At 39.5% G+C, this 27,189-nt stretch overlaps 1 protein-coding gene across 5 annotated transcripts in view; it reads right to left on the reverse strand.

Moving 5' to 3' along the window:
• Positions 1-6,556: 6,556 nt before the first annotated feature.
• Oma1 (OMA1 zinc metallopeptidase) overlaps positions 6,557-27,189 on the reverse strand; it is a 46,748-nt gene continuing 26,115 nt past the window's right edge. For 4 of the 5 annotated variants that reach the window (XM_034501644.2, XM_076934564.1, XM_076934566.1 and 1 more), the window contains 2 exons: positions 17,767-17,916; positions 6,557-7,010 (listed from right to left, as the gene is read on the reverse strand). In XM_034501644.2, coding sequence (XP_034357535.1) covers positions 6,798-7,010; positions 17,767-17,916 — 363 coding nt within the window. In that variant the 3' untranslated portion in view covers positions 6,557-6,797. Of the gene's footprint in view, positions 7,011-17,766; positions 17,917-26,918; positions 27,047-27,189 lie in introns of those variants that run through there. The other variant, XR_013110559.1, reaches the window with a different exon arrangement.

The following is a 27,189-nucleotide window of genomic DNA, read 5'->3' on the forward strand; positions in this document are numbered from 1 at the left end:
CATAGGCTATCTTTATTTCCTTTGCCTTTAGAGCCTGAGACTCTGTGCCAGCAACCCTGACAGATGGCTGTCTTGTCTTTACTTAGTTACAATAACTAAGAATTCCCTCACTCTATCAAACTGCCCAGTGTTGGGATTTTTTATTTGCTTGACCAGCACAGCTGTCCCTGGTATATTATTCCTGGACCTTGGACTGACCCTAGCAAAACAAGTGGAAAGAAGACCTCAGGCTTAAGGAGACAGGTGTTGAAGCCTTTCCATCTACTAATGTATGGTATATGTCATACATAACTTTTCTTAATCCCTCGTTTCTCATTTGTATAATGAAACCATATGACCATTAACTCATTCATGTAAATACTCCTTTGTATAAGGAAGAGAATAACCAAATAATAGCAACACAAATAATGAAAATATTAGACATCTCATTCTGTAAGATATTTACAAGAGTGGAAATATCACTGAGCCAGCCCAGCCACTCAGGAGATGTTGGGACAGCATCTCACGGAACACACAGATGCAAACAAAATCATCAGGCTTAGACTCCATGCAAAGACAGCCTGCCCATAGATTCTCTTAAGAGTGAAGAAGTAAACACCACTCCTGAAAAACATTTGCTCAGCTTTATTTCTGATTGGCCAATCTAACCACTCATCACTTCTAGATCAGCTACTGGCTGGTAAAGAGCATTGCACTAATGATTCATTCTCTTGGGCAGGACACACTGCCACCTGGAAGTGCAGTTTGCTGGAAGAGAAGAGGAAGAACAGTTATTGACTAGTATATAAAACAAAAGCCCTCACGGACACATCCATCTATGTGTTCAGGAAGGTCCCAGACATATCTCGTCTTGTGTTAACTATTACCCATGCCTACTATTAGAACTGCTAACAGCAAGTACCCAGGGGGATGAGATGGTTTGCATATGCTTGGCCTAGGAGTGGCCCTCTTTGGAGCTAAGGCTTTGTTGGAGTAGGTTTACCCTTGGTGAAGTAGGTGTGGCCTTGTTGGAGTAGGTGTCACTGCGGGCATGGGCTGTAAGTCCCTATTCCTAGCTGCCTGGAGGTCAGTCTTTCACTACCAGCCTTCAGATGAAGATGTTGAACTCTCAGCTCAGCCTGTACCATGCCTGCCTGGATGCTGCCATGTTCCTGCCTTGAGGGTAATGGACTGAACCTCTGTATCTGTAAGCCAGCCCCAATTAAATGTTCTGCTTATAAGAGTTGCCTTGGTCATAGTGTCTGTTCACAGCAGGAAAACCCTAACTAACACAGAAGACTTCTGTTCACCCTCAGTGATGTCTTTGAAAAGTTACCACGAATGGGCTTGTCTTGCTATATATTGCCATAGTGTGTTATTCACATCAGTCTCAATGAATAGTACTCTGAGTGGGTTCAAAACTTGTGTCAAAAGAGTACAAAACTTGGGTCGCCCTGGCTTCAGTTGTGGAGAGGAGAAAGGCAGTTTTTGGGTGTCATCTGTATTCACGTCATTTTTTCTAAGTAGTCACCTCCTGTCCTCGGTGTCTGTGGCCCAAACATAATGGTACTCTTAGTTTTGTATTATTTTTGTCACCAACATGTTTCAGATGTCTCATATGCTCAGTCTTACTTGTCAAGCTAGTGGGACATAAAAACACCATTGAAACTCACAAATGGGTGTGTCACAAATGGGGGGTTTCCCTGGAAAGGCTTAACTGAGGATGGAACACTCACCTTTGTAATGGAGCAGAACTCCATGGTTTGGGGTCCCAGGCTGAATACAAAAGAAAAACCGAGCTGTGCATCAGTATATTTCTCTCTCTCTCTGTCTCTCGTTCTCCCTCTCCCTGTGCTTCCTGACTACAGATGCAATGTGACCAGCTGGCTCACATTCCAGCCTCCCTGACTTCCCCACCAATGAATGACAGACTGTATCCTCAAATCACATCAGTGAGCCAGATTAAAGTCTTTCCTTAAATCCCCTTCAGTAGTGAGAAATGCAACTAATATGAATAAAGTTGTGGACAGTTGGGTTAACAAGAGAAATCAAATTTAGCCATGAGAACTGGACTTGTCTTTCTGGTATTACTGATGTTGGCCTCAGGATGGATCTCCAGCTCTGCCGGGTTACTGGAACCAGCTCAGGGAGGCTCTACCCACAGAGGATATGGAAATGGGGTGCAGAGTACTTTAAGTTGTCTGGAGAGGAAAACAAAAACTATCGACAAGACTATGTCATATCTTTCTCTTGAAGTGAGCTTCCTTATACAAAAGACTGTCTTATCTGGGTTTCTGGCAAGAAGGGGTCTCCCCTTAGGCATTGGCCCCAGACTTCTGTAAACCATCTTTAAATGTAGGTAGAGCCTAAGCCATAGGTGAGAAGCAAAGCAGGCAATAAATCCTGATGGTGAGTCCCATGCCAGGCACTTGCCTACATGCCACCCTGCCTGCTCACTTGCTCCAAGGGGCAGGCGCCATGGGTCTCAAGCCTGTTCAGCACTTTACCCATCCTTTCACCCACCGCTGCTACTGGTTGAGCTTTCGGATATCATGGAGCTATGCAAACCTGAAACATGGTTACCATATGTGTGCCCCTCACTCGTCTCCACTTCTAAATAGCCAGGCCAGTGAGAAACCCTGGTTACACATCAAGATGTTCCAGAAACTGAAGCACAGGGAGCAGGGAGCCAGGTGTCAATAATAAATGAGAACTGTGTCTCACCACTGCTAAAGAACTCTCTAGGCTCCAATAAAAACATGTTAGAAGGGGAGCAGCAAGGACTTTACCCTTTACAGGTATGAAAATGATCGGGAGAGCTTCTTCTCCCCCACACATCATAGAGCAATAAAATGAATGCTTTTAAATAATGGAGAAGAACTGTTGGCCCTGCTGTCCAAAAGTAAGAGAACAGAAACACTTCCCATCCTTTCTGCCTTTATGAGGTCCACCAGGGGAAGTGGCAGGCTTCGGAGTCAGAAGATGAGGGTTGAACTCACAGCTGTGCTATCGACAAGCGCAGTGCTGGACACATGCTACTTAATGCCTTCTGGTTTGGTATCCTCAATTTAAAAAGAAAAAAATGGAAGCAATACCGCTCCTCACAGGAATGCAGTACTGTAGAAAGGACAGTGGTTTACAAATGAGCAGTCCTTTTCTTCCAACCCAGGTCAGCTCTCTTCTTGAAGGTGATGCTAGACAACTTACCCAGTTCCAGTAAGCTTTTTTCTTCCCTAGGAGTCGAGAGCATTTATCCTTTCAGTCTTGTAGGCTGATTTCAAAGGCATGATTCAGATTAAAACAAACCTAACCTATATAGTTAAGCAAGTATACAAATGCAAACTTACTATTACAGCAATGGGATACTTAGTCTACACTATTATTGCTCAGGTTAAGCATCTCAGGCCAAATTAAAAAAAAAAAAAAAAATGAGCTGTGTCTTTGCCTGCTGAAAGAGACCAAACACATCGTTCAATTCTAGGCTTGCTACCCACTAACCAATCTAGACTTACTGTGGCTGCAAACCTCCAACCCTGCAATGTGATTCTGTTTGGGTGCTGGAGACTGCACCCATTCTCAGTCACAGCTGGATTCTATGTATGAGGTCCAAGGCAGTCAGGATGATCCCAGCTGCTACCACAGTGACTGCTTCAGGAAACAGAGTTGAGCGTGTGTTTCAATGGCTGTATGGGCAGACACTCTTCATATTGATGAAGCATGTAGCCCTGGGAGTTACTGCCAGCCATCTAGATATCATCCAAGCCAGAGCTCGGAAAAAACCTGAAGAAAATGAGCCACTTTGATGACATCATCATGCTATGTATTAAACTGTATCCCAAACTAATATCTTCTGGGAAGTTTTATTAGGTGAGACTTTTCTTGATAGAATTTGAGTTTGTCTGTCTGTTCTTGCTAGAAAAAAATTGTTCCTTATCTATTAATAGTTTAATCCAAATGAGTTTTTATTATCCCTCTAAACTTCAGTTTCTTGATCCACAGTGGGAATGGGCACAGCATCCATTGACCCTCTATGAGGTTTCAGTGAGGTCCAACTGTGTTTTCAGCAGTGCACTTAGCACAAAGTGAGCATCAATGAAAGTAGTGTGAACTGTACTGTGCTCCGAGCTCTAGTCTATGCTGAGTGCTTTAAGGGCATCACTCATTGAATAACTGCTTTAGAGTCTGAGGATTTACTGTGCCTGCTTTACCAATGGAGAAATGAAGAAATTTCTTCTGACCCACAGGTACTTCTTGGGTATCAGGCAGAAACTTCACAAAGTATGGTTCCCTCTCCTTTAAAAATAATCTTTTGAACAAATGATTTATATTGATCATATAATGGAAATAAAATATTAACTGGATGCCTATAATGTGTCAAGCACTGTTGGGTATAAACATATAGTGGTAAATATATACATCTGGATTATAGGAGAAGGTAGATTAAGTTTGTACCTGGGATCTGTTGTCTTCATGGTCCTAACAGCTGAGTTAACTGCCCAACATCTACATGTTATATTCACATGAAAAGCAAGAACAGTAACAGAAGTTATACAATAAAAAGCATGTAACACTTAAGAACTTGAATATATCTTACAACCAACTGCTATTTAATTTCTCCTGAGACTCCAGCGTGTCTTGAGATGAAATCAAGTGTTTCTCTTATTCCATAGCTTAAAAACTTTCATATATACCAAAAGACGTTACCTTTAATTTATTCATGCTCTTTCTTACATGGTATCAACTTGCATGTAATTTCTAAGATGTCTGAACAGTACAATTAGCTTTTCCAGGAGGACAGAAGAAAAGCTAAGACTAGGGACTATGGTATACTATATTTTAGAAACTTTTTAGGGAAATCAAATGGTATGCTTTACTGGTTACCTGTGCGTGATATTCTCCAAACATCTTTGCACATTATGGGTGCCTATTACAAAACTTTAGAGTAGTGTGAAGAATGGCAACACAGGTACTAGCTACTGTGAAACTCCTCTTACAACTGTTGTTTTGTGTGCAGATCAAGAAATACTTTATAAACAAGACATAAATTGATTCAAACCTATCTTCCTGACAACTAAAAATCAGGATACATCCCAAGTGAGACTTCACAAGCATCAGCAATGGGGGGCCTGCTGTGTCACTTTACCATACCCCAAGATTTTCATGAAGATTGACAGAGGATCTAAGATAACTTTGAAAACTGCAGACAACAAAGTGCTCTCTGATTATATACTTATATGATATGTCCACCTGTATTGAAACTAACAGATAGTCAAGAATGCAATTTGTTCCTTGTCCTTTTATGGTTTTGCCTTTGGTACATGAGAGTTGTGCAAATGGGCAAACTAGAACCAGAGATACAGTTTTGTTCTTTCTAGGTAAGTGGACACACTGTTAAGCCTCTCCAAGCCCATGTATAAACATAAAACAAAAAATCAAACTTACCTCTTATGATTTTGGAATAACTGAGATAAAAAGGGCTTGGCTCAGGGGCTAGAAAGATGGCTCAGTAGTTAAGAACACTGGCTGCTCATTCAGAAGACCCAGGTCCGGTTCTCAGAACCCACATCAGGTGGCTTATTACCATAACTCCAGCTCTAGGGATCTAATACCATTTCTAGCTGCCTTGCACATCTCATGAAACTGCATATACTTCCCACTCATATATGTAATTAAAAGTAAAACAAATCTTTTAAGGCCTAGCCCATAACAGCTACTCATAAAAAGTATTTTCTTGCACTTCTAATTCTCCAACAAAGTATCTATTTAATGTTTCTCAAGAAAACCTTCCCTCTAAAAGATGTTCACCAATGTGAAAGTACAAATAAAAGTGCCTAAATAACTTACATTTCAAAAATTTATGGGGCAGGAGAAATGGCTCAGTGGTTAAGAACAATAGTTGCTCTTCCAGGAGTCCTGAGTTCAGTTCCCAGCAACCACATGGTGGCTCACAACCATCTGTAATGGGATCTGATGCCCTTTTCTGGCACATAGGTGTATATGCAGATAGAGCACTCATCCATTAGATAGATAAATAAATAAATAAATAAATAAATAAATAAATCTTTTTTAAAAAATAAAAATTAAAAAATAAAAATTTACTTCCATTCCTACACATGGTCATCAACTTCTGGCTTCCATGGAGATGCACCTTGACACCTTCCCCCATGTTCTTCCGTAGTACCTGGCTGCTGTCAGCTGGCTAGTGAGAAGCTTGAGGGCAGCACTCGATCCTGTCTCCCAGGTGATGCCCTTGGTGGGAGCATCCTAATTCCCACATCACCATAACAGGAAGACCAACCTCCCTCCTACTGTACTGATCACTCTGTCACCTGGACCACCAGCACTTCCTGTGCCTCTGAAAAGAACCAGCCTCCAGCACCACCTGGAACTATATCTCCCTGAGAGTTCTCCCTCAGGTGCCCCTCTCCACACTCCCTACAGCCCAGCACAGTCTACCACTTACAGACTGTCAGTTCCCATTTCATAACCACCCAGACTCCAAAACCCACTTTAGGCTGGGCAGGAAACTCTTTATAGCAATCACTACAAACTAAGGCGAGAACAGATGACAGTGACATGCATAACATCAATTTATTCTGTGACGTTTTCTTTGTTGGCAGTATTTTAAAATAGGCTGAAAAACATCAATATTTCATGAAAGATAAAAATCTAGACAAATTCAGGTAATAACTGTAATATATGTGACTTGACCTTTGAACATCTATTTTTTTCCCTTGGAAACATCATTTTTAAGAGTTGCATGAGGATGAAAAGGCTCACTGTGCTCCCCACGGAATTTAAGATTCATCCATTTCAGTTCAACTTGCAGTTCTTTTCTCAAGTACGTATGTCAGTGGTATCTGCTCCTGCTTCTGGATGGGGAGAGCATCAGTTTTCTGCTTTTTGACAGTGATGTTTAGGTTCTCTTTCTCCGAGTCTTCAAGAAAACGCTTCACAGTAAGTTTGAACAGTAACCGAGGGTCTGGTCCAGAGAGAGGCGGGCAATTGCAGACCTCCCGAAGTTTGAGAGCCTACAAAGAAGCATACAATGCAATTCCTCACATGGTCTGCATGAAACAACAAAAAGCAAAAGAACATTTCTGTATATTTAAATAGAAGTTAGCTCAAGCATAACACAAGCAGAAGCAGCACAGGTAAGTGTGCAACCATGTTCCATGATCTGACTCATATCCATCACTTTTATATAGCAGGTGTATGTGCAATAGCCACATGGTGGTGTAAACAGGTCTCAGAGAGAGCAAACCGTTCCAGTCACCCTTAGCAGATCCTAAGAACAGTGTCAGATTAACAGGGCTCTGAAGATTCTATAAGAGATTTTTTTTTCAACACAAGAGCAATAATAGAATGTCCATGTCTGGACACACTGAAGAAAACCAACAACAACAAAGTTGTTGTGACCTTCTAGGGTGAAATCGCTGCTAATGACAGAGAAGGAGCCAGACATCAAGATCACAACAATTTTTAACTCTAGGGAGAATAAATGCTGTGGGGAAAGGAAGAGTAATTGTAACACACTGTGGAATTCAGCTGTAACTAGTGTTTATAGTTTAAAATACCAAATCTTGAATCAACCCAAATCACAATTTCATCATTTGGGGAGGAAGAAAACAGCATGCATGTGTCAGGGCTGGGGATGTTTGACAGTGGTGAGAAGAAAGCCTGATCTAGTTCTCTGCAGTAGAAAATAAATAGAAGGCTTAAAACTGGAACATTAGGAAACAGCAACATAAGCATGTAATTTACATATGCTGGGAAACCCCAAACAGCATGGAACAGCATGCAGAAAGTCGCTACTGAAACAGGGCAGGGCCTCTGACTTCTGCTCCACATAACCAGCCTAGCTCTGTACTGGACAAGGAGATAGAGAGATAAACAAGCATGGAGTGTTTCAGGACAGAGAAAAATTCTATCTACTATAACATTGGATACAGACTGTAGCATTATGTCCAAACCTACAGACTGTGTAACACCATGGGTGAACCAGGTGTGGAAGTAAACGCCTAGAACTGAATCACTTAGGAAGTAGACTCAGAATTTCAGGGTTATCATCAGCTATAGAATGAGTTTGAGGCCAGCCTAGACTAGATAAGGTCCTGTCTCAAATGCTTTTTAAAATATGTACTGAAAATTTCACTAAAAATAAAAAAATCTATTACTTTTTTAAAAGTAAAGTTAGCTTGAAAATAAAAAGGCTGAAATTTTTGCTTTTGTCTATTATTTTTTATGCTAATAAATTTTGTACCACATGCTTCTTTGAATGAATTTTCTACTGAATAAATGCACTTTGAAAATGTTTGAGCTGTTTCCTTAAATTGCCAGGAAAGCTGTTTCTTCATAAAGATTTCCTATCACTGTTTCCTCATGTGTAGACTTCCACTTTCTCTCAAGAAAAATTATAGGTCATATATATACATATATTATGTATATATATGCAAAATCTTCTGAATTTCTCAATTTTTGGCTTTCTTCCTATATGTTTCATTACATTTCAGTGTGCTAACATCTTTTCTCTTTAATAAATTCAAGTCTATCCTATTACATAAATCTTCACATTTCTTCAAAAGTAAGACTTTCCCCATTCACACCTAGAATACGCCTTCCACTGCCACTGCCATTCTTTTCTCTCTGACACTATGCATTGCACATAAGGGCCACTTCATTAACGCAGTCTGGATTTAAAACTATAAATAATCATTTTAATAAATGCTGTAAAAATATTATGCAGAGCCTACAATTTTTGAGAAAATAGAAAGATAATCCAATAGCAAGAATATACAGTCTGGAGACTCCTGGGGGAAGGCTGAAGATAAGTGTAAAACTGGCCAGCCTTAAAGATCCAACAGTTGGGAGAGCCATAGGCAGCCACTATTCATTCTGTTCCTTACTTTGCACCAGTAACTCACAAACATTATCTAAGCGTGTGCCATAATGCAAACAACTTTTTATTCAAGTGTCAAGAGGTGAGTGGGGAAGAGGACGGCAGGGCCTTACCCACAGACACACGGGTTCATAAGGCAGAACTCTGAAGAGTCTGCTAACCTAACAGGGTATGGAGAAAAGCAATGGTTAGACCTTCTCAAAGTAAGGTCACCTGTGCAGAATTAAAGCAAAGACCCCTAAGCTCACCACTATTTCGACATTGCCACTTCCTGTGAGCATCTTTTTCTCATTACTGGCCATAATTTTCTACAGCTAATATCACCTAAGTAGTGCAAGCACTACTCAGTTCTACTGCAAAGTGTCCTATTTTTAGCTATTATTCATTATTATTCTATATCCTAGGGTCACTTAAGTATTCACTTGGAATCTCCAGCTGTGGGTGTGACCAGGGAGACCACAGAGAACACGGGCCATACATTTCAAGATAGAAGACAGTCAATCAACAGTAAACAAAATTATTCTAGTTTGAACAGGGAGAATGACAGCATGGGAGACAGGCTATTTAACCTGGATTAATGATTGATATGAAAAGGTCTAGCCACTGTGGACAGAACCATTCTTACACACTTGGTCCTGGATTACATAAGAAAGCAAGCTGAACAAGCCATGATAAGCACACCAGTAAATAGTATTCACACCCCACTTCCCTGCACACACTTCAGTTCCTGACTCTAGATTCCTTTTGTGGCTCCCTTTGGCGATGGTTGTGACCTGTAAGCTAAATAAACCCACTCCTCCCTGAAACTGGCTTGGTCAATGTCTCATCACTGCAACAGAAAAGTAGCTACAATGGAGTAGACTCTTATTCTACACTACATGAAAAAACAGCAGAAGGTTTTAGGCAAGAGAATAACATTTAAAAGATCATTCTGTTTACATGGTAACAACGAGCCATTGGCAGAAACAATGAACCAGGGAGCCTGGAAGGGAGAGAGCTGCAGGAACTAGGAGAGATGATGATGGCGTGTCCTAGGTAGTAGCCATGGTGAAGGACCACGGAGGCTCCAAATGCACAGTAGGGGAAGCGCACAGACTGACATGGACAGAATGCAGAGACGCAGGAAAGAGGGGTAGCAAAGGTTCCACTCTCATGTGCCTTTAAGATGGCACCTGTGAATGTGAGAACAATTTAGTTGCTTGTAGTAAATAATAATTGTGATACAGCCCTGCCTTGTTTGCTGATTAATGATCCCAGTTCATAAATTTTTAAAGACGTTTTAATCAAATTGTTGAAACAAAATCATCTGTGCTCATAAAATAAATCAGATAGTTGATGTCCCTTTTTATATTTTGATGCTAGAATTAATTAGTCACTAAGTAATTGTTTTTTGTGCTTGTGGACAAAGACTGAAGTAAAACTACATTGTGGCTTAGACCCCTTTACTCAGCTAATTGGCTATGACTCTACAAGTTTCTAAAATAAATTTTTATTTGACTTATTGACATTTTACCTCTTTCTAAAGTTAGCCTAAAGAGGTTCATTGTAGTTTACGGTAGTTCTTATAGTTAGCTGAACCTAATGTGTAAGTCCATACATAAACATACATACACACAACACATACATTTTTTGAAACCAGGCTTCATGTCTATATACACATTTTAATCCTGATTTTAACCTGACCTATTAACTACAATCATTTGGCTAAAAATATTACCAAATATTTGCCTTCTTTTGTTATCTTAAAATTAATAATAATGAAAATTATATTTGTTCATGGGAACTGAAACAAACTATGCCTGGTGGGAAGCAACTGCTTGCTGCCCTATGAGTAGAGCTGTTCCATAGCTAGTTATGTTTCTTATTGACTATATACCTATTGAGACACATCAAAATGGCTGCAAAACAGCTAAAGAGTGGTAGGGAGAAAAAGGGAGGGAGAAGAGATGGAAGAGAGAAAGGAGAGATGAATCCTTTCCTGAGGCTTAGGGGTCTACTGACAGAAGGAAGATCACATCACGTCAATAACTGAATCTGCCAGAGGGAACAATTTTCTGAAACCTAACAATACCTTGCAAGGTTTGAGAAATGCTAGAGCAAACAGCATTTTGTTTTGACCCGCACAGTCCCATGGATTCACAGAATTTATGACCAACCTATTTGGTGGCAGTTCCCATTATTGGAGTTGATAAATCCAGGCTCACTCACTCTCAGTAGAACTTCACTTGGGTATAGATGTGTCATTCTATCTGCAAGTCTATATAACTGTCTTTGGATTTAACAGGCTTCCATTTCATATAGGAGTTATTTTACATTATTGTTATTGAATTACCCTTTATACTAGTTATAACATTTTACCATTTTCCTCATTAATTAGTGATTTAAATAAATACTTAGGTAGGTTCATTAAATTATATGATGGGCTGGAGAGATAGCTCAGCAGTTAAGAGCACTGCCTGCTCTTCCAGAGATCCTGAGTTTAATTCCCAGCAACCAAATGGCAGCTTACAACCATCTATTCTGGGATCTGACACCCTCTTCTGGCATACAGGTGTACTTACATATAAAATAAATAGAGCACTCATACACATAAAATAAATATTTAAAAATATCTATATAAATCAGGATTACACTTCTCAAAAATATTTATCTTACAAATAATTTATTTTCAACAACTGCAATGTAAACTGAAGTCTGACTAGTTTTTGAAATAGCCAAATGTTAGGCAGTAAAAGTAACAAAAATTCCAATAAATAAACAAAGAAGGCTAAAAGGCTGCTTTGACATAGGAAGTTGCTCTCGGGACTGAGAAGGAAAGGCAAAGTTTTTGAATAAAACTTTCTATAGTCAACCCCTCCTACCAGAAGAATGAGGACGTCCTAGCTGGGCAGTGTGGCACAGGCCTCTGATTGAAGCACTCAGAACTCAGAGTTAGGAGACTGCCTCAGATCAGGGTCAGCCTCCTCTACAGAGCAAAGTTCCAGGAAAGCAAAGCAAACAGAACGATGCAGTCTTGTAGTCTGCCCAACACCGATGAATCTGAAGGACACAGTGTGGCCTCACACAGGGATCTAATAAAGCAGCTCACAGAAGCTGAGGGCACGGTAACCACCAGGGTAGAGAAGAGATGGGGAGAGGCTAGTCAGGGAATGACACTTCAGTGAGGTGAAAGAAGGACATTGAATGCCGCTGTGCAGTCGACAACAGCACCAGTAACAGTGCACACTTGAAACTGTCAAGAGTGAGGGCATGGGCTGTCACCCTCCAAAACTGCAAGGCGATGGATCTGCTTGTTAGCTTGAGCTGACCATTCCTCGATGGGTACAAACATCACACATCATGATGCAGCCCATAAACAAAAGGTTAAAAGGAAGGAGCAATGAGCACACACGTATTTTTTTAAGGCACTGGCTGCATTTATGTCCAGTAACAACTAAGTATGAACTAACTGCCTGCATACATTGGGTTTTTTCTACATGCTACACATCAAGGAAAACAGAAATTATTTAGCTGTAAAATACAAATGATAACTAAGTGAAAGAAAAGGAAAAAGAAAAAGGGAAATGCCAGAGGGCTTTGTGATTAGATTAAAGGCTTCTACTGAGAACAGAAAGCAAGCTATTGGTGCAGAGGTGGGGTGGGTGTGGGGAAGGGGGAGTCACCTCCATTTTAAACATCTATCATTACTCTTTCTTGCCTTATCCTTCTGAGCAATTTTTTTCTAATGGTCCATTCGTTTCAGCCATAATGTTGTTTTTTAAGGGTTCAGACAATGTTCCTGTCAGGCTTTCTGGCTTCATATGATTCAGAGGCCGATTCAATTACAGTAGCTGCTGTTCGCTTCCTCAACACTCTCCATGCCAGACAAAATGAGATTTAGTAAGGTGAACAGTGTATGTTTTTACACATGGCCAACAATGACATTTCATGGTAATTCCTAACACTTACATTCTGTGCTCATGAGATGAACAATATTAATGATTTATTCATTTGTTTTATCCAATTACAAATGCATAAGAATGATTTACGCATGAGTTCAACTTCCCAGCTGCCTGAAAGTTTAAAGGATTAAAAACAAAATGAGGTTAAAATGAATGCATTTACAGCCTGCTACCAAGTGACTCTCATGCCTAGAAATGCAATGCTGTTTACATTGACAATTCTTAGAAACAAATTCCATTTAAATTATAATTATATAACCTTAAACAGCAGTTCCAGATTATGTTTCCAGCTCTGCTATCATTGCTCACCCCTCATGCCCTCACAAAGAGCAACAGCAAAGAGAAAGAAAACCAGTGAGAACACACACACAAAAATAATCTGAAGGCTTTTGATTCTAAAATAAACCTTTCAACAAAATTTCTGTTATTCACAGTAATTCATATTTCATAAAATACTTAAATAAGGTATTTCTTTCAAGGACAAATTATGATGTACATAAACTCAAAGTCTAAACAGCATAACTGTAATTCTGAAGCCCACGCTATGAAACATCAACAGGTTGGCACAACATCTGTTCTTCAGTTTTTCACTCAAGTTGTTATGGTAACCAAAATATGTGGAGTATGTTTCCTAAATCTAACTGATTATTTCAAGTAAATAAAATTATATCATATCAGCTTATCAACAACAAATAAAATATTATTACTACAAACCTATATTTATCATTTTCAAATACTAGTGGATCACATGATTATATTTATACATGTTGCTTATTTTCAAGAATTCACATTATAAAAAATAGTAAGGGTATTTTTTTTCCTAATTTGGGGGTCCTATCTTTATTTAAAAATAAAAAAAGAAGCCATCATGGTGACATATGCCTTTGATCCCAGCACTTGGAAGGCAGAGGGAGGAAAGTGGATCTCTAAGTTTGAGGCCAGTCTGGTCTACAGAGTGAGTTCCAAGAGAGCCAGGACTACATAAAGGGACCCTATGTTAAAAACAAAACAAGAGAGGAAACAGCTTATTCTCTGAACAATATACTACGCCAAACTCCTCCAAAATAAAGTAAGTGTTCAAGTCAGGACACATCTCCAGTCTCTGCCTAGAACCTTCCATTAACATTGTATCCTGAGCAAAGGCAGAGTGCTCACTGGACCACTTTCTCTAGTCATTACCTTTTAGTTTCTTTTTTTAACGTATGAGAGAGTGTGTGTGTGCACCTGTGTTCGTATGTTTGTGAATGCAGATAGAGGCACCGTCTGGAGGTCAGAGGGTATTCTCAGGTGTTGGTTAGCACCATTTTTCAAAAAAGAGAAAGTGAACAATTCCTTGTTCACTGCTGTGTACACCAGGCTAGCTGGCATGAGTTTCTTCAGATTCTCCTGTGTCCGCCTCCAGTTTCACTGTAGGAGTGCTGGGATTACAGACCATGCCCAGTTTTACATAGGTTCTGGAGATCCAAACTCATAATCCACTGAACTATCTCCCCAAGCCTAGCCATTGCATTTTCAACTGCTTTCCCAAAAGCGCTCCCATCTTTGCTCCAACAGTAGCTATACAACCAAGAATGAATTATTTTTCCCAGAAATTCCTACCTTGAAGCCTTAATCCCAACATACACAAATTTAGGGACAGAGTCTACAAGAAGGTAATTAGGATAAATTGGGTCCTAATTAGGATAGGCTCCTTATCCAGCAGGACTGGTGTCTTTACAAAGACAGACTCCCCTACTGTCTGTCTCCTATACTGGAGAATAAGCTTGATGGAGATGTGGATCTCTCATCTGCACCACAAAACCTACAACATAGTAAGTGATTCAACATCTGTTAAATGTATAACACATTTAAATATCTTTAATGTTAATAAGCTATAGTAAGAAATATATTTTATAATAGCATTCAGAGAATCTGATAAAATACTTATAATCCTTAGCACATGAAGTTAAAAATTAAAGTCACCAATATTTATGTTCCTGTCACAGAGCCACACGGTCCTGTTTTCTTGGTTTACTCCCCATACATCTGAGCCACAGCGGGCTCTGTCCTCCTCCCTACAAGTAAGCAGAGGGCTCCTATGTTGGATAAACTCCGCCCTCCCCCTGGTTCTCTACTCAGTTCCTAGGTGAACTTGTCAGTTTCATCACTTCACCTCTGAGGGCAAACTGAAAGACCTGTGTCTGCTTTAGCACCAGTGCTGTAGACCTCAGAAATGCACAGAGTGACTAACTATCCAAATGTCAGGGGACAGAGCCATTTGTAAAATTCAACCCTGGACTCGTTTTAGAAATAAAAACATTCCAAGTAAATGTTCGTGTTAAGAATGTACAGATGGCTCAGTGGTTAAGAGCACTGGCTGATCTCCCAGAGGTCCTGAGTTCAATCCCCAGCAACCACAGGATGGCTCACAACCATCTATATTGGGGTCTGATCCCCTGTTCTGGCACACAGGTATACATGTAGATAAAGCACACATATTCATAAAATAAGTAATTTTTTTTAAAAAAGAAAAGAAAAAGAATGCAGTCTTTCGTGGCATGTAGACGTACATCTTACATACATGGCTGCTTTCTTCCATTACAGAAATCAGGCCTAGGAGAGTAGCATGTTCCAATCTTTACGACTGTGTGTTCTAATTAACAGTATACCCTTGTACTAACTATCACTCTCACTTCAACCACTGAATTATTCCCAAAGTTGTAGTAGAGTTTTATTGCTTTCAAATTGAATTTAATCACTTGGGGGGGAAATATAAGAAATTTACCTGCAGTTTTCAAATTAAATTTCTGAACTGGGATGGCTTATTTTTAGAAGAAAAGAAAAACCTGCCCTGTTTTCCTTCCTCACTGGCTCCCAAATAACATTTGCTTCTCTAGTCATGTTCCCTTGTTCTCTAATCAACTCCTGACTATTCACAGACCTCCCTGAAGCACTTTTTTTAGTCTGTCTGAAGATTCTCAGTGACTTGGTGAAAAGACAACTTCAGAATTTAGGGTAGGCTTCAAATTACAGCTGGCTAGTAGAATTTGTTATCTAGTTTAAACAAGCCACATCATTTAGAACTCCACTGAATTAAAATAAAAAAAACTTCTGTGTGTCTTGACTTTAGAGACAAGCCATGGCCTCTCCAGGGCATCTAACACTGGGGTTGTCGCTGACCCTCAGTAGAGTCAATTACTGGTGACACAGATACACTGCCCTGTTTAGGTGAGTAATTACTATAGATTATATCAGGTGAACGGCACTACCATTTATGCTATATTTTTCTTTTATGTTAAGGATCTAAATAAAATTTGAGTCAGATACAAGGCGCTAATCAAGTAAAGTTTGTGACTTTCAAAATCCACATCAGCGGGGCGGTGGTGGCGCACGCCTTTAATCCCAGCACTTGGGAGGCAGAGGCAGGCGGATTTCTGAGTTCAAGGCCAGCCTGGTCTACTGAGTGAGTTCCAGGACAGCCAAGGCTATACAGAGAAACCCTGTCTCGAAAAACCAAAAAAAAAAAAAAAAAAAAAATCCACATCAATGTGATATTCTTATAAAATGAGAGGCCTTTGAGGTGTGCGCAGGTCATGAAAGTAGACCCCTCATCAATGGGATTAATGCCTTACTAAAAGTTGCTCTTATCAAAAGTCCTAGCATAGAAGTCCATGCATTTCCAACACTGGGGAAACTGAGGTAGGAAGATCTCAAGTTCAAGACCACATTCAGCTCCATGGTGGGACTCTTGACTTAAAACACAACAATAAATAAAGGATGAATGGGTGCATGGATGGATGGATTAATGGACAAACTCACTCTAGAGACCTTATTTCCTAGTTCACCATGTAAGGTTATACTGGAGACAGCCATCTATAAACTGGAAAGTAGGTCCTTACAAGATACCAAGTTTGATCTAAGATTTCCAAGTTTCTAAATTTAGAAACAAATTCCCACTGTTTCTAAGCCACTCAGAGATAGAAATGCAGATCAGCTGGTAGAATTCCTGACTAGCATACATGAAGTCTGAGTTGTATCCCCAGCTCTGTACAAAACTCAGTATAATAGTGCAGGTGTATACTCTCAACACTCAAGAGTTTGATGTCAGCCTCAGTTACACAAAAGTCTGCAGCTGGCTGAGGCTCATAAAGACTGTCTCAGACAAACACACAAAAACCTAACAAGAGCCAGACATGGGGGAGCACATCTTTAATTCCAGAACTTGGCAGGCAAAGGCAGAAGCAGGAGGATCTCTGTGAATTCTTGGCTAGGCTTGTCTACATAGTAAATTCCAAGCTAGCCAGGCCGTTGTAGTATGACTTTGGCTCAAAAAACAAAACAAAACAAAACAAAAACAAACAAACAAATAAAGAGTTAATACCCATTTATTCCAAAACCAAAAGTTAAGGGATGACCAAATAAGACCAAATTATAATTAATATATTGAAAAAATATGCTTAAAGTTGTCTTCTTTTCCTGTTTTGCTTATTTTTTTTCATTTGAGACAGGGTCTGATGTCTCATAAGGTCTTGTGATCTCAAATTCACTATGGAGCCAAGGATGTCCTTGAACTCTTGATTTTCCCATCCCTACCTCCCAAGTATGTATGCATGGATGTGGAGTGCATCACCACACCCAGTCTGCAAAGTACTAGAGGTGCAGAACAGGGTTTCCTGTATGATAGGCGAGCACTCACCAATTGAACCACATCTCCAGGACTCCTCAAGTTTTAAGACATTACCAAGTTAGTAATAATTTAAAGTCAGACATGAGAGTTAGACCTTACGTTGAGAAAACTCAGCTGTACAGAGCAGTTTACTCTCCAAGACTTTTGGGTAAACAGGACTTTCCTTTTCAGTCTAACTCTGTGAAACCAAACACCAGTAATTATAGTAACTGAAACAATTACATACTGAAATTCACTTTTTCTATACTAAAGAAGTAACAGCATTAGTGGGGTTAGCTCACCTGTGGTATGAGTCTATCCAGGTACTCAGCTCGGTTCCCGTGAGAAGGATGTGTCGACAGCCACTCTGGCAATTTGGGGTAGCCATGAAGACTCTCTGAGAACTCCATCTGTTGCCAAAACACTGAACTAGCTCTTACATCCACACATGCCTAAACACAGAGTTAATAAAACACATAATGAGTTTAGTTACTTCAATTTAAAAAAAAAAAAAAAAACTCAGCCAGATATTTAAAGGGATAAGGAGGGAGATCAAAGGGAAGAGGAGATAGGGGAGAGAGGAGGAAAGGAAGAGAGAGAAGGGAAGGGAGAGAGAAGAAATACTAAGTTTACTTTTGTGTCGCTATACATTTTGAAATTATTCTAATTTTCTGTCACCACTGTAACAAAAAAGTAATGTATGCTCACAACTTAAAAGAATAAAATCTCAAGCTGGGAACTGAACTCAGCAGTGGAGTAACATGCCTAGCACACTAGGCTCGGGCTTTGGTCCCAGTACTGAAAAACAGAGTGAGGAGAAAAGCAGAGCTCAGACAATATTGCACTGCAGCAACACCAGCCCACCGCCCGGACCTCCACCCTGCAAACACTTTCAATAGGCCAGTTGACATCAAAAACATGTATTAAGGGGGAAATCTTCCATATAAATTAACATTTTTATTAAAAAATAATCTGTTATTAAACTTCACTAGAGAAATTTTATACCAAACGATATAATTAGAAAAATTAAAATACTTATGTGTATTAAGCTGTCCAATTTTCTCAACTACATGAGAAAAAATACATTTAGCTCATTCAAAACAAACTATTTTTAAAGAATGTGTATGGATCTAGTGAGAAGGGGACAAAATTCCATCTCTAACTCATATACACATGTTACACATACATTTAAGTACACAGAGCACTGTGGAAGGCTACTTCAGAACTGTTAGCAGTCATTGTCCTGGTAGTTTAACTCAAGTGTCTGAGGTGGGAAGGAAATAAAGGTTTAATTCTGAACTATATTTAAGTGTTTCTAATAATTCTTTTTAAATCCTCCATAAGAGGACTTAGAGGGTTTTTTTAGAAGTCTGTTCAATTTTCCTCATGTCTTAATTTACTCTTTCTATAAATACTAGGAAGCAAGTGCTTACATTTTCTATTTTACTTTTAAATATATTAAGGACAAAATTCTATCAGACTGGCCAAAGTGTAGAAACAAAAAGACTTAAATTGTGTGACTGTGATACCTAAACAGCAAGAAAAATGATACACACCATAATGTTAGTGTTTTGTCAATTTGACATGGCTAGAGCCATTTGGGGAGAAGGAACCTCAAGAAAGAAAATGTCTCCACCAGATTGGCCTGTGGGGCATTGTCTTGGACAATGATTAATGTGGGAGGGTCCACCCCATGGGCTGGTGGTCCTAGGTTCTATAAGGAAGCAGAGTGAGCAAGCCATATGAAGCAGCCAGTAAGCAGCACCCCTCCATGGCTCCCACATCAGCTCCAGCCCTGCTTGAGTTCCCACCCTGACTTTCCTCAGTGAAGAAGTATAGGATGAAATAAACTCTTTCTTTCTCAGGTTGCTTTTGGCAATGATGTTTTAACACAGCAATAGGAACCTAACCAAGATACATGGCCTGCCTTGCTCACAAAACACTAATAAGACATTTTTCAAGGTTAGGAAAAAAAGAGAAAAAATGATCTGAAACTCAATTTCTATTCAATGCTCAAATCAGTGTAATTCTTCAAGCACTTTAAGTACTGTCGGTATAAAAGAACCTAAGGTAGAGCTGGACAAATGTCTTAGAGCATGAAGTGCTAGCCTGAAGGTCTCACTTCCTAATGGGGCAGCAGCATCTTTAACCCCAGCACTGCCCCCAGTGAGACTGTACACAGGAAAACCACCTGGAAATGGTCAGCTAGGAAGATAAAGATCCAACTCCTAAAAGTTGCCCTTCAATGGTCACATTAACACTGTGGGACATGCGTGCTTGTGTGCAAGTGAGCCCCCACATGAATGCATATATATATATATACGAAAACAAATTTGAAAATTAAGTTTAAAGAACCCAAAGTGTTATCCTAGTAAGTAGATATGAACATTCACTTTATATCTGTCTGAAAAAAAACAAAAACATACTTTTAGGGGTCAGGGCTTGCCTTGCAAATGTTAACTAAAAGACAAGTAAGATATTTACCTAGTCAATCTAAGCAATACAGTTGACGGCAATATTGAAAACATTTGATATGTATAAATAGAGGCAAAATTATCCCAGTAGATAACAAAAGTATTTCAAACTAAAAACAGCTTCACCTCATTGTGTTTGTATATAGCTGACGACCCTCAGAGTATATCAAAGAATACTGTAAAAGCCAGAAGTGGGTGCTTCTCTGGGTGCTTCTCTAAAGTACAGACATCGATACAGATACAGATGAAAGTATAACCACAACTAAGAGAATCACTGGGCTGGGATGTAGCTCAGCCATAAGAGAGCTGCAGGCCTGAGAGTGAACCTCAGCAGCTCATAAACTGGACACAGTGGTCATCCCGGCAATCCTATATCGTGGGAAGCTGACGAAAGAGGGTCAGAAGCTCAAGGTCATCCTTAGTCACACACTGAGTTTGAGGATAGCCTGAGCTATATGAGACCCTATGTTTTAAAAAAAAAATGAACAAACAAACAAAGAATACCATAGCACTTTGAAAAGAAACTTGAAAGGTTACAATAATAGACCCCAAATAAATGAAGATCTATAAAATGATTCACAATTGAATTTAGGATACATTGATAAAGAAATTCAGTAAACTATAAAAATAAAATCCTAACAATTCAAAAACAAAAAACCAAATCTAACAATTTTAAGAAGAAAAAAATTGGAAATTAAAAATACAATGACTAAAATAGAAAACGTAACAAAAATCTTCAATGGTTATTCTACTGGAACAAAGAGAGTAAGTTGAGAAACAGAACACTTGAAACTATCCACAGGAACAAAAGGGATGAGGAAGGACACCTGTGTGAACCATGGGCCATCACCAAGAAAGCAAACATGCACATTAGGAAGCTGTAGGAAGATGAAGAAGGACTAGAAAGAGAATTTAAGGAAACGATGCTGGAAACTTCCAAATGCCATCACGCAGGGGCAGGAAGTACAGCTGTCACCAGTCAAATGCAACCCAAAGAAGAACATACGCTTCCCTTTAAAAGGCTATTTCAACACTGCCTATCAAGAGATGTCTCAGTAGAAACTAGCTCAGAGAGTAATGACAATGGATTCAAGTGATAAAGGAAATAATTGCCAACCAAAAGGCTTTTTTTTTCCTGCAGTGATGCCTTTCATAAATGAGAAAGAAATGGAAATTTGTGAGACAAACAAAAGCTATAGAACTGGGCATATATTGCCATATATATATGCCTACAATGCATCATAGGAGATGGAAAGAGGGAGACCACACAGTAAGACACTGTCTCAAAAGCAAAAGGAGTTCACAACCACCAGCTTTACCTTACAGGAACTGCAAAGGAAATTATTTAGATTGAAATACAAATTCAAATATAGCTGTTAAGTAAACGTGAAACAAAAGTCAAAAATCAGTGCTGTACATAAAACAAAGCCACCTGCAACACCAGGATAAACACTGAGGACATCTGGCTAAGAAAAACGAACTGGGCACAGACCAAATACCACCTGAGTCATCTAAAACAGGCAGGACTGTGATGAGGGACGCAGGAGGAGGTGATGAGGCGCCACTGGTCCCTGGACAGTAGGTTCTAGATACTTACTCTATGATACTGTTCCCTGAGGTCATTCTGTATTACATATTTAAATACATAAGTGAACAGATCTTATGTTAATTATTTTTACCACAAAAATGGGGCAGGGGAGAAGGGGCAGCAAGAAGGCTCAGTGGGTGAAGGCACTTGCCATCAAGCCTGGTGAAGTAAATTTAATCCCCAGAGATTCTGTGGTAGAAGAGAACTGATGCCTTCAAGAGGTTCTCTGACCTCCACATATGCACCGTGGGGCCTGCATGAGCAAACAGGCACACGAATAAAGGCTCAAGCAGATACACAAACAAGCAAGCAAGCACAAAAGTACCTAATGGGCTAGAGAAGGCTTGGTGGTTAAGAGCACTTGTTGCTCTTACAGAGGACTCAGATTCGATTCTTACCACCTAAAAGGTTGCTCAAAACTGCCTGCAATTCCAGTTCCAGGGAATCCAATGCCCTCTTCTGGACAGTGTAAGCACTGCACAGACACGGTGCATTGAAACCATTCAGGCAAGTTACATGCATAAAATAAAAATAAATAAACTCTGTTTAAAAAAAAAAAAAAAAGACAGGATCTCTCTATGTATCCATGACTGACTAGAACTGCTCATATACCCTTCTGGGGTTGGACTTACAGAACACTTCCTGTCTCTGCATCCAACTGACGGGTTTAAAAGTGTGTACCATCATACTTGGCATAAAATCTTTTTTAAAAAATTATCTAATAAAAGAGAATCCATTTACCAAGTTTGTGGGAGCACATGAAGAAAAGATAAAGTTCTTTCTAGACTACCTTTCCTTATTCAAACAGAGCCGGTGGTGATCACAAGCCCCAGAAAACATAAGATGTTGGTGGGAAGTGTGTTCTAGAATGCTGCAGAATTAGAGGAATGCCGAGGCCACAGGCTTACAACTAGTAAGACATGGAACTGAAGTCCCATCCACTTAGTTAATTAATAATGAACTATAAGCAGACTATAAGCATTAACTATGTTAACTCCCTTAGTCTTCATAATGACTTTAGGTGATGAGTGATGCTATTTTACATCAGTTTACAGAGCAGATGAGGAGAGTGAGGGACTGAGTCACAATCTGAACTCCAACAGTCAGGTGCCAGTTAGTGCCCTGGACCAACAACTCAGTCTCCAAGGCCACCAGATTCACCCTCTGCAACTTAATGCTGCAGATCATCAGGATGAAAAGCAGCCAGTCCAGAGCCCAGAAGACAGTGTTTCTGTCCTCCTTTGCCGAGTAGACAGGAACCTTTGATAATTATATGATGCTATGTCTAGTCATAAGAAATAGTGTTATAAATTCATAAATAACAAAGGATCTAGTTAAATCAAGAGTTTACTAACAATGTGCATGAATATGCAGTAAAAAGCATTAATTGACAATGAATTTCTTTTATTTGATTATAAACTCTACAGGATATGATATCCATGAGGCATACAGTACTATATGAACCATCCTTAAAACCTGTACATTTCCCAAGGCTAACACACCAGAGAAAGACCAAGCTGAGGCTACCTCTATCCCACCTATGACCAAAATACTCACTACCAAGTACAAACTGAAAGGGGCTCGGAACTGTAACTGTACTCATTAGCTTCCCGAATACAACTCCTCTTAGCCATCACCCCCTCAAGAGGAAAAGCCTGAGATCAGCAGTTACGAGTCTTTTTTTGAATGCCAGTAGCATTGTGCATCTAAACCAGATGTTCTAGCATCCTCTCTGTATTCCACACAGACATGTCAGAGGCAAGTCAATAACCTGAGACAGAACTACAAAGGACTGTTACAGAAGGCCTGAGAGCTGGAAAATACACTAGGAATGTTATGATAGTTAGAGGGAACAAAACAAGCACTGTTTAGAGGGGATGCTGTAGAAGACAACAATGGTTTACAGCAGCTTAGAAGAAAGAAGTTCTGCATCCCATAGGAGCGGGGAGAAACCCACCATCAGTGAGAGATGCCATGTCATTTAACTTCTCTATTGTTCTGTTTCATTTGTAAAACCAAGAAAAATAACAGTATCTGTACCTCAATGGCTGAAACAAAGAATATAAGAATTACTACATGTAACCCACTCAGGACAGACCTAACACATAAATATTACTGAGACAACTGTGAACACCATCGACAGCGTCACTTGTACAGCCCTCAACAGGGAGCCATTCCTTCTCTGTGCATGGGCTCAGGTGTCCCAGTGCTGAAAGCATGCCTGCACCATCCTCAGCATCTCCTGGAAGCCAGCTCCCTTTATCTGCACACAGGGGCTCAGCCTGTCCCAGTGTATCTCCTGTCTACAGTCACTCTTTTGCTATAAGTCACTTGTTCTTTAACAAGTTTTTCCAGTCAATAATTTAAAACTGCTCTTTTCTGATCAAATGTGATATAAATACTTGTAGCTGGATCATTCTCAGGATTTGTCAATAGAAAATTGTGTTTATTAATAATACTTAGTGTATGCCAACACAGAAGACAAATGGGTTGTTATTTCATGGTTCAATAACTCCAAGTCCTTGCCCTGTTCTGCATCTTCTGACTGCCACTGTGCTGGTTCATCGGTCAATACAGCTGGTAAAATCTTAAATGGATTTTACACACAATTCTTTCTTGTCTCTTGTAGTTTTATCATAAAACTCAGTACTCAATGCAAATCTAACAACTAATAATCAAATACTCATTCTCTGGAGTAAATGAGTTCAAAATAAGATTTGGGCACAGCATATGTGTTATGGAAGTTACTATATAGCATGTCTATGGAAGGAAACTTTTTCGTTTGCTGTTTACTCACTCTTAAATGACTAATTGAAGAACATAGACATGCATCCAAGTACAACACAAAGACAGTTCGCTATGATGAAGACTCAGTACTAACCTGGAAAACAAGGGCCAGGAATCTTGTTACTAACCAAATATGCTATTAAGTAAATCATGTCACCACTTTAGATGCTAGTTTCCCTGCCTGTAAAAGGAGAAGTTAAGTTAAATTAGCTCCAGTTTTCCTCTCCGGCCCCAACACTTATGGTTCTATAATCTACTGTTTTACAGGAATTTTAAGTTTTGAGTTCTTATTTCTGTGATAAAGGGAATTCTGCTGTTACCCACTTTCCTCACTAGATGGTGCTAGGAGCACAGCTATCTCAAGTCACTTGCAAAAAACAACAATGCTTCCTGAAGGGTCCTTAGCAGTTCTGGGACTGGACAATCTCTCCCAGGGAGGGTTCTCAAACCACTCTAGTGTATTTATCATCCTTACTTCCCAACCACTGAACAAATAACACATCCACACCTCCCCAGTCTCCAGAATAATCAAAAGCAATCATACATAATACCCTCCAAGGAGCCTGCCCCCAATTTAGAAGCATTAAAAGAAAATTAGCTTTCTTTTTTTAGATTTCAGTACGGATACTCAAAAATGAATATAGATGGTTTGGTTGCTTGTGAAATTAAAAAATACAGTCATTTCTACAAATGACTGCCAAGTGTCAAAAATTCCTCACAATGAAAAATGAATATATGTATCAAAAAAAAAACCCACAGTCAAATTTTTTGCCCAGCTGATTTGAATCTTTTATTCTATGTTCAGTCCGAAGTAGGCTGACAAGTTAATCACTAATTCTAAGTTAAACATCCTGATCATTTCTATAATGATAACTCACAGATCTCCCAAATAAAAATGTAAGCTATAAAAATATAAGCATGTAAAAGTGACGTCTTCACAGTCAGTGGTGGAGCAGAAGCAGAAAGAATCTTAAGGAAATACAGCTTCTTGTTTGGAAAATTGCTTATATGTTACTTAGGGAATTTTCTATATTCTGTTTGCTTCTTGGCCTCCAGTGCTCTTGAATCCAATGGGGTAACACATGAGCAACAGATCCCTCACAGAAAGTTCCCCTTAGACTATAGCAAATTCATGGTTTTGAGTTTATTGTTAGGGTGTTTTCCATATTTTATTTAGAAATAGCTGAGAGGAGTGAACAGATAACAGTCCAGGTTACCTTACATGGATAGTTGGTTTTCAAAACATCAGAAGTCCATAGAACTGACGCTACAAATATTTATATATTAATGTTCATTCTGATTAGAGACCTGTCTGCTCCTGACAGCTTCCTGTTGTGGATTCTAAGAAGAAATTGAGCATCCTTGAGATACTCCAGTTGTGCCACTAGGCAAGAATTGCCTCTCTCCATCTACAGACAAATTACTGTCCAGAAAAGGATACACATGCAGAATAGTCGACTGATTATATCTGCCTAGACAGAGTAATCAGCCCTTAATAATCCTGCATCACTAAGGTCTGTCAGATGATTCTGGGCCAGAAGGCTGAAGATTTGATGCTCCAACATTCGGTAGTATAGGGGCTTTTCAGGTGTTCAGCGGTCTCTATAAATTGACTAAGTTTTAGAAGCTATGCTTAATGCTTCCCATAACTTCAGTTAACTCAGTCATTCTAGATTTCTGATGGGGTTGAAGACCTATAGTCTCATAACCAATCCTGGCTATTTACTTTGAGAGAAAAGATCTGAGTAGATGGTTTTCAGCTGACATTCATTCTAAAGCCAAAAAGCCAGGATCAAAAGCAAGTGTTTTAGTTAGAAGAGATGACAGAGGTTCTAGTTAGTCAACAGAATGATGGACTGGGTATTAGGACTATCTTGTACCTCACTGGTACAATTAGGAATAAGTATGCTCTAATTCTATTTTGGGAGAAAAGTTTTAATTTAACAGGAAGAGTGATATGTAGGAGGAGCTAAGTGGGAAGGAGTACTGAGAGGAAGAGATGGAGTAAGGAGAGAAGATGAAGGAGAGGAGAAGCTAGGTGATGAGAGAGAGAAAGAGAGAGGGGGCATGGAGGCAGATGTTCACGTGTCTCCACCAGTCCAAGATAGTTTTTATATCCAGGTTGGGTATTGGGTTACACTTCTGATTGAGCATTACCAAACTTATAAATCCTTTGATTAACATTTTAAAAAAATCGTATAAAAGCAAAAAGGAAAGGGGGGACATGGGACAGGGGTGTTCTAGGGAGGGGAAATGTGGAAAGGGGATGGCATCTTAAATGTAAATAAAATATAAAATAAAAAAATAAAAAAAAAATTTAAAAAAGAAGAGGAAATAAATCTTTCTCAAAAAAAAAAGAAAAAAGAAAAAGAAAAAAGAAAGTTCCCCTTAGCCACACAAGTCCCGTGCAGAATTGTAATGGCAACTTACAGCAGCCAGGCTGACTATGTGTCTGTCCCTGGGTTAGCACATTGTTCTCTTACAGGTGGGTGACAAAGGACACTAAGCTACAAATCATAATTACAAACAAATCTAATCATAGTTTGGCACTCTGATGGGAACTGCAGGGCAGGCTTGGGGAGTTTGTTCAACTCTAGAGACTTACCTGTCTCATAGCATGAGGCACCTGAATCCACACATACACAAAAGCATCTGGTCAGTAAATGTCCAAAAGGTACAGGATAGGGGTACACATCACATATAGGAATCAAGCCCAAGACACCAAGGGCAACACTGCAAGCAGAAGCATCATTATCATCTTTTCAGACAGGACTTGCCTGTGGTCTGTGGTCACATGCAGGAAATCAGAGTTCCAAGATCTCTGTGACACCTAAGTCTCCATCAGTGAGCTCAGTCAAGGCTTAGTCCTTAAGACC

The sequence above is a fragment of the Arvicanthis niloticus genome, chromosome 5 (genome assembly GCF_011762505.2).
Source record: "Arvicanthis niloticus isolate mArvNil1 chromosome 5, mArvNil1.pat.X, whole genome shotgun sequence".
Taxonomy (NCBI): domain Eukaryota; kingdom Metazoa; phylum Chordata; class Mammalia; order Rodentia; family Muridae; genus Arvicanthis; species Arvicanthis niloticus.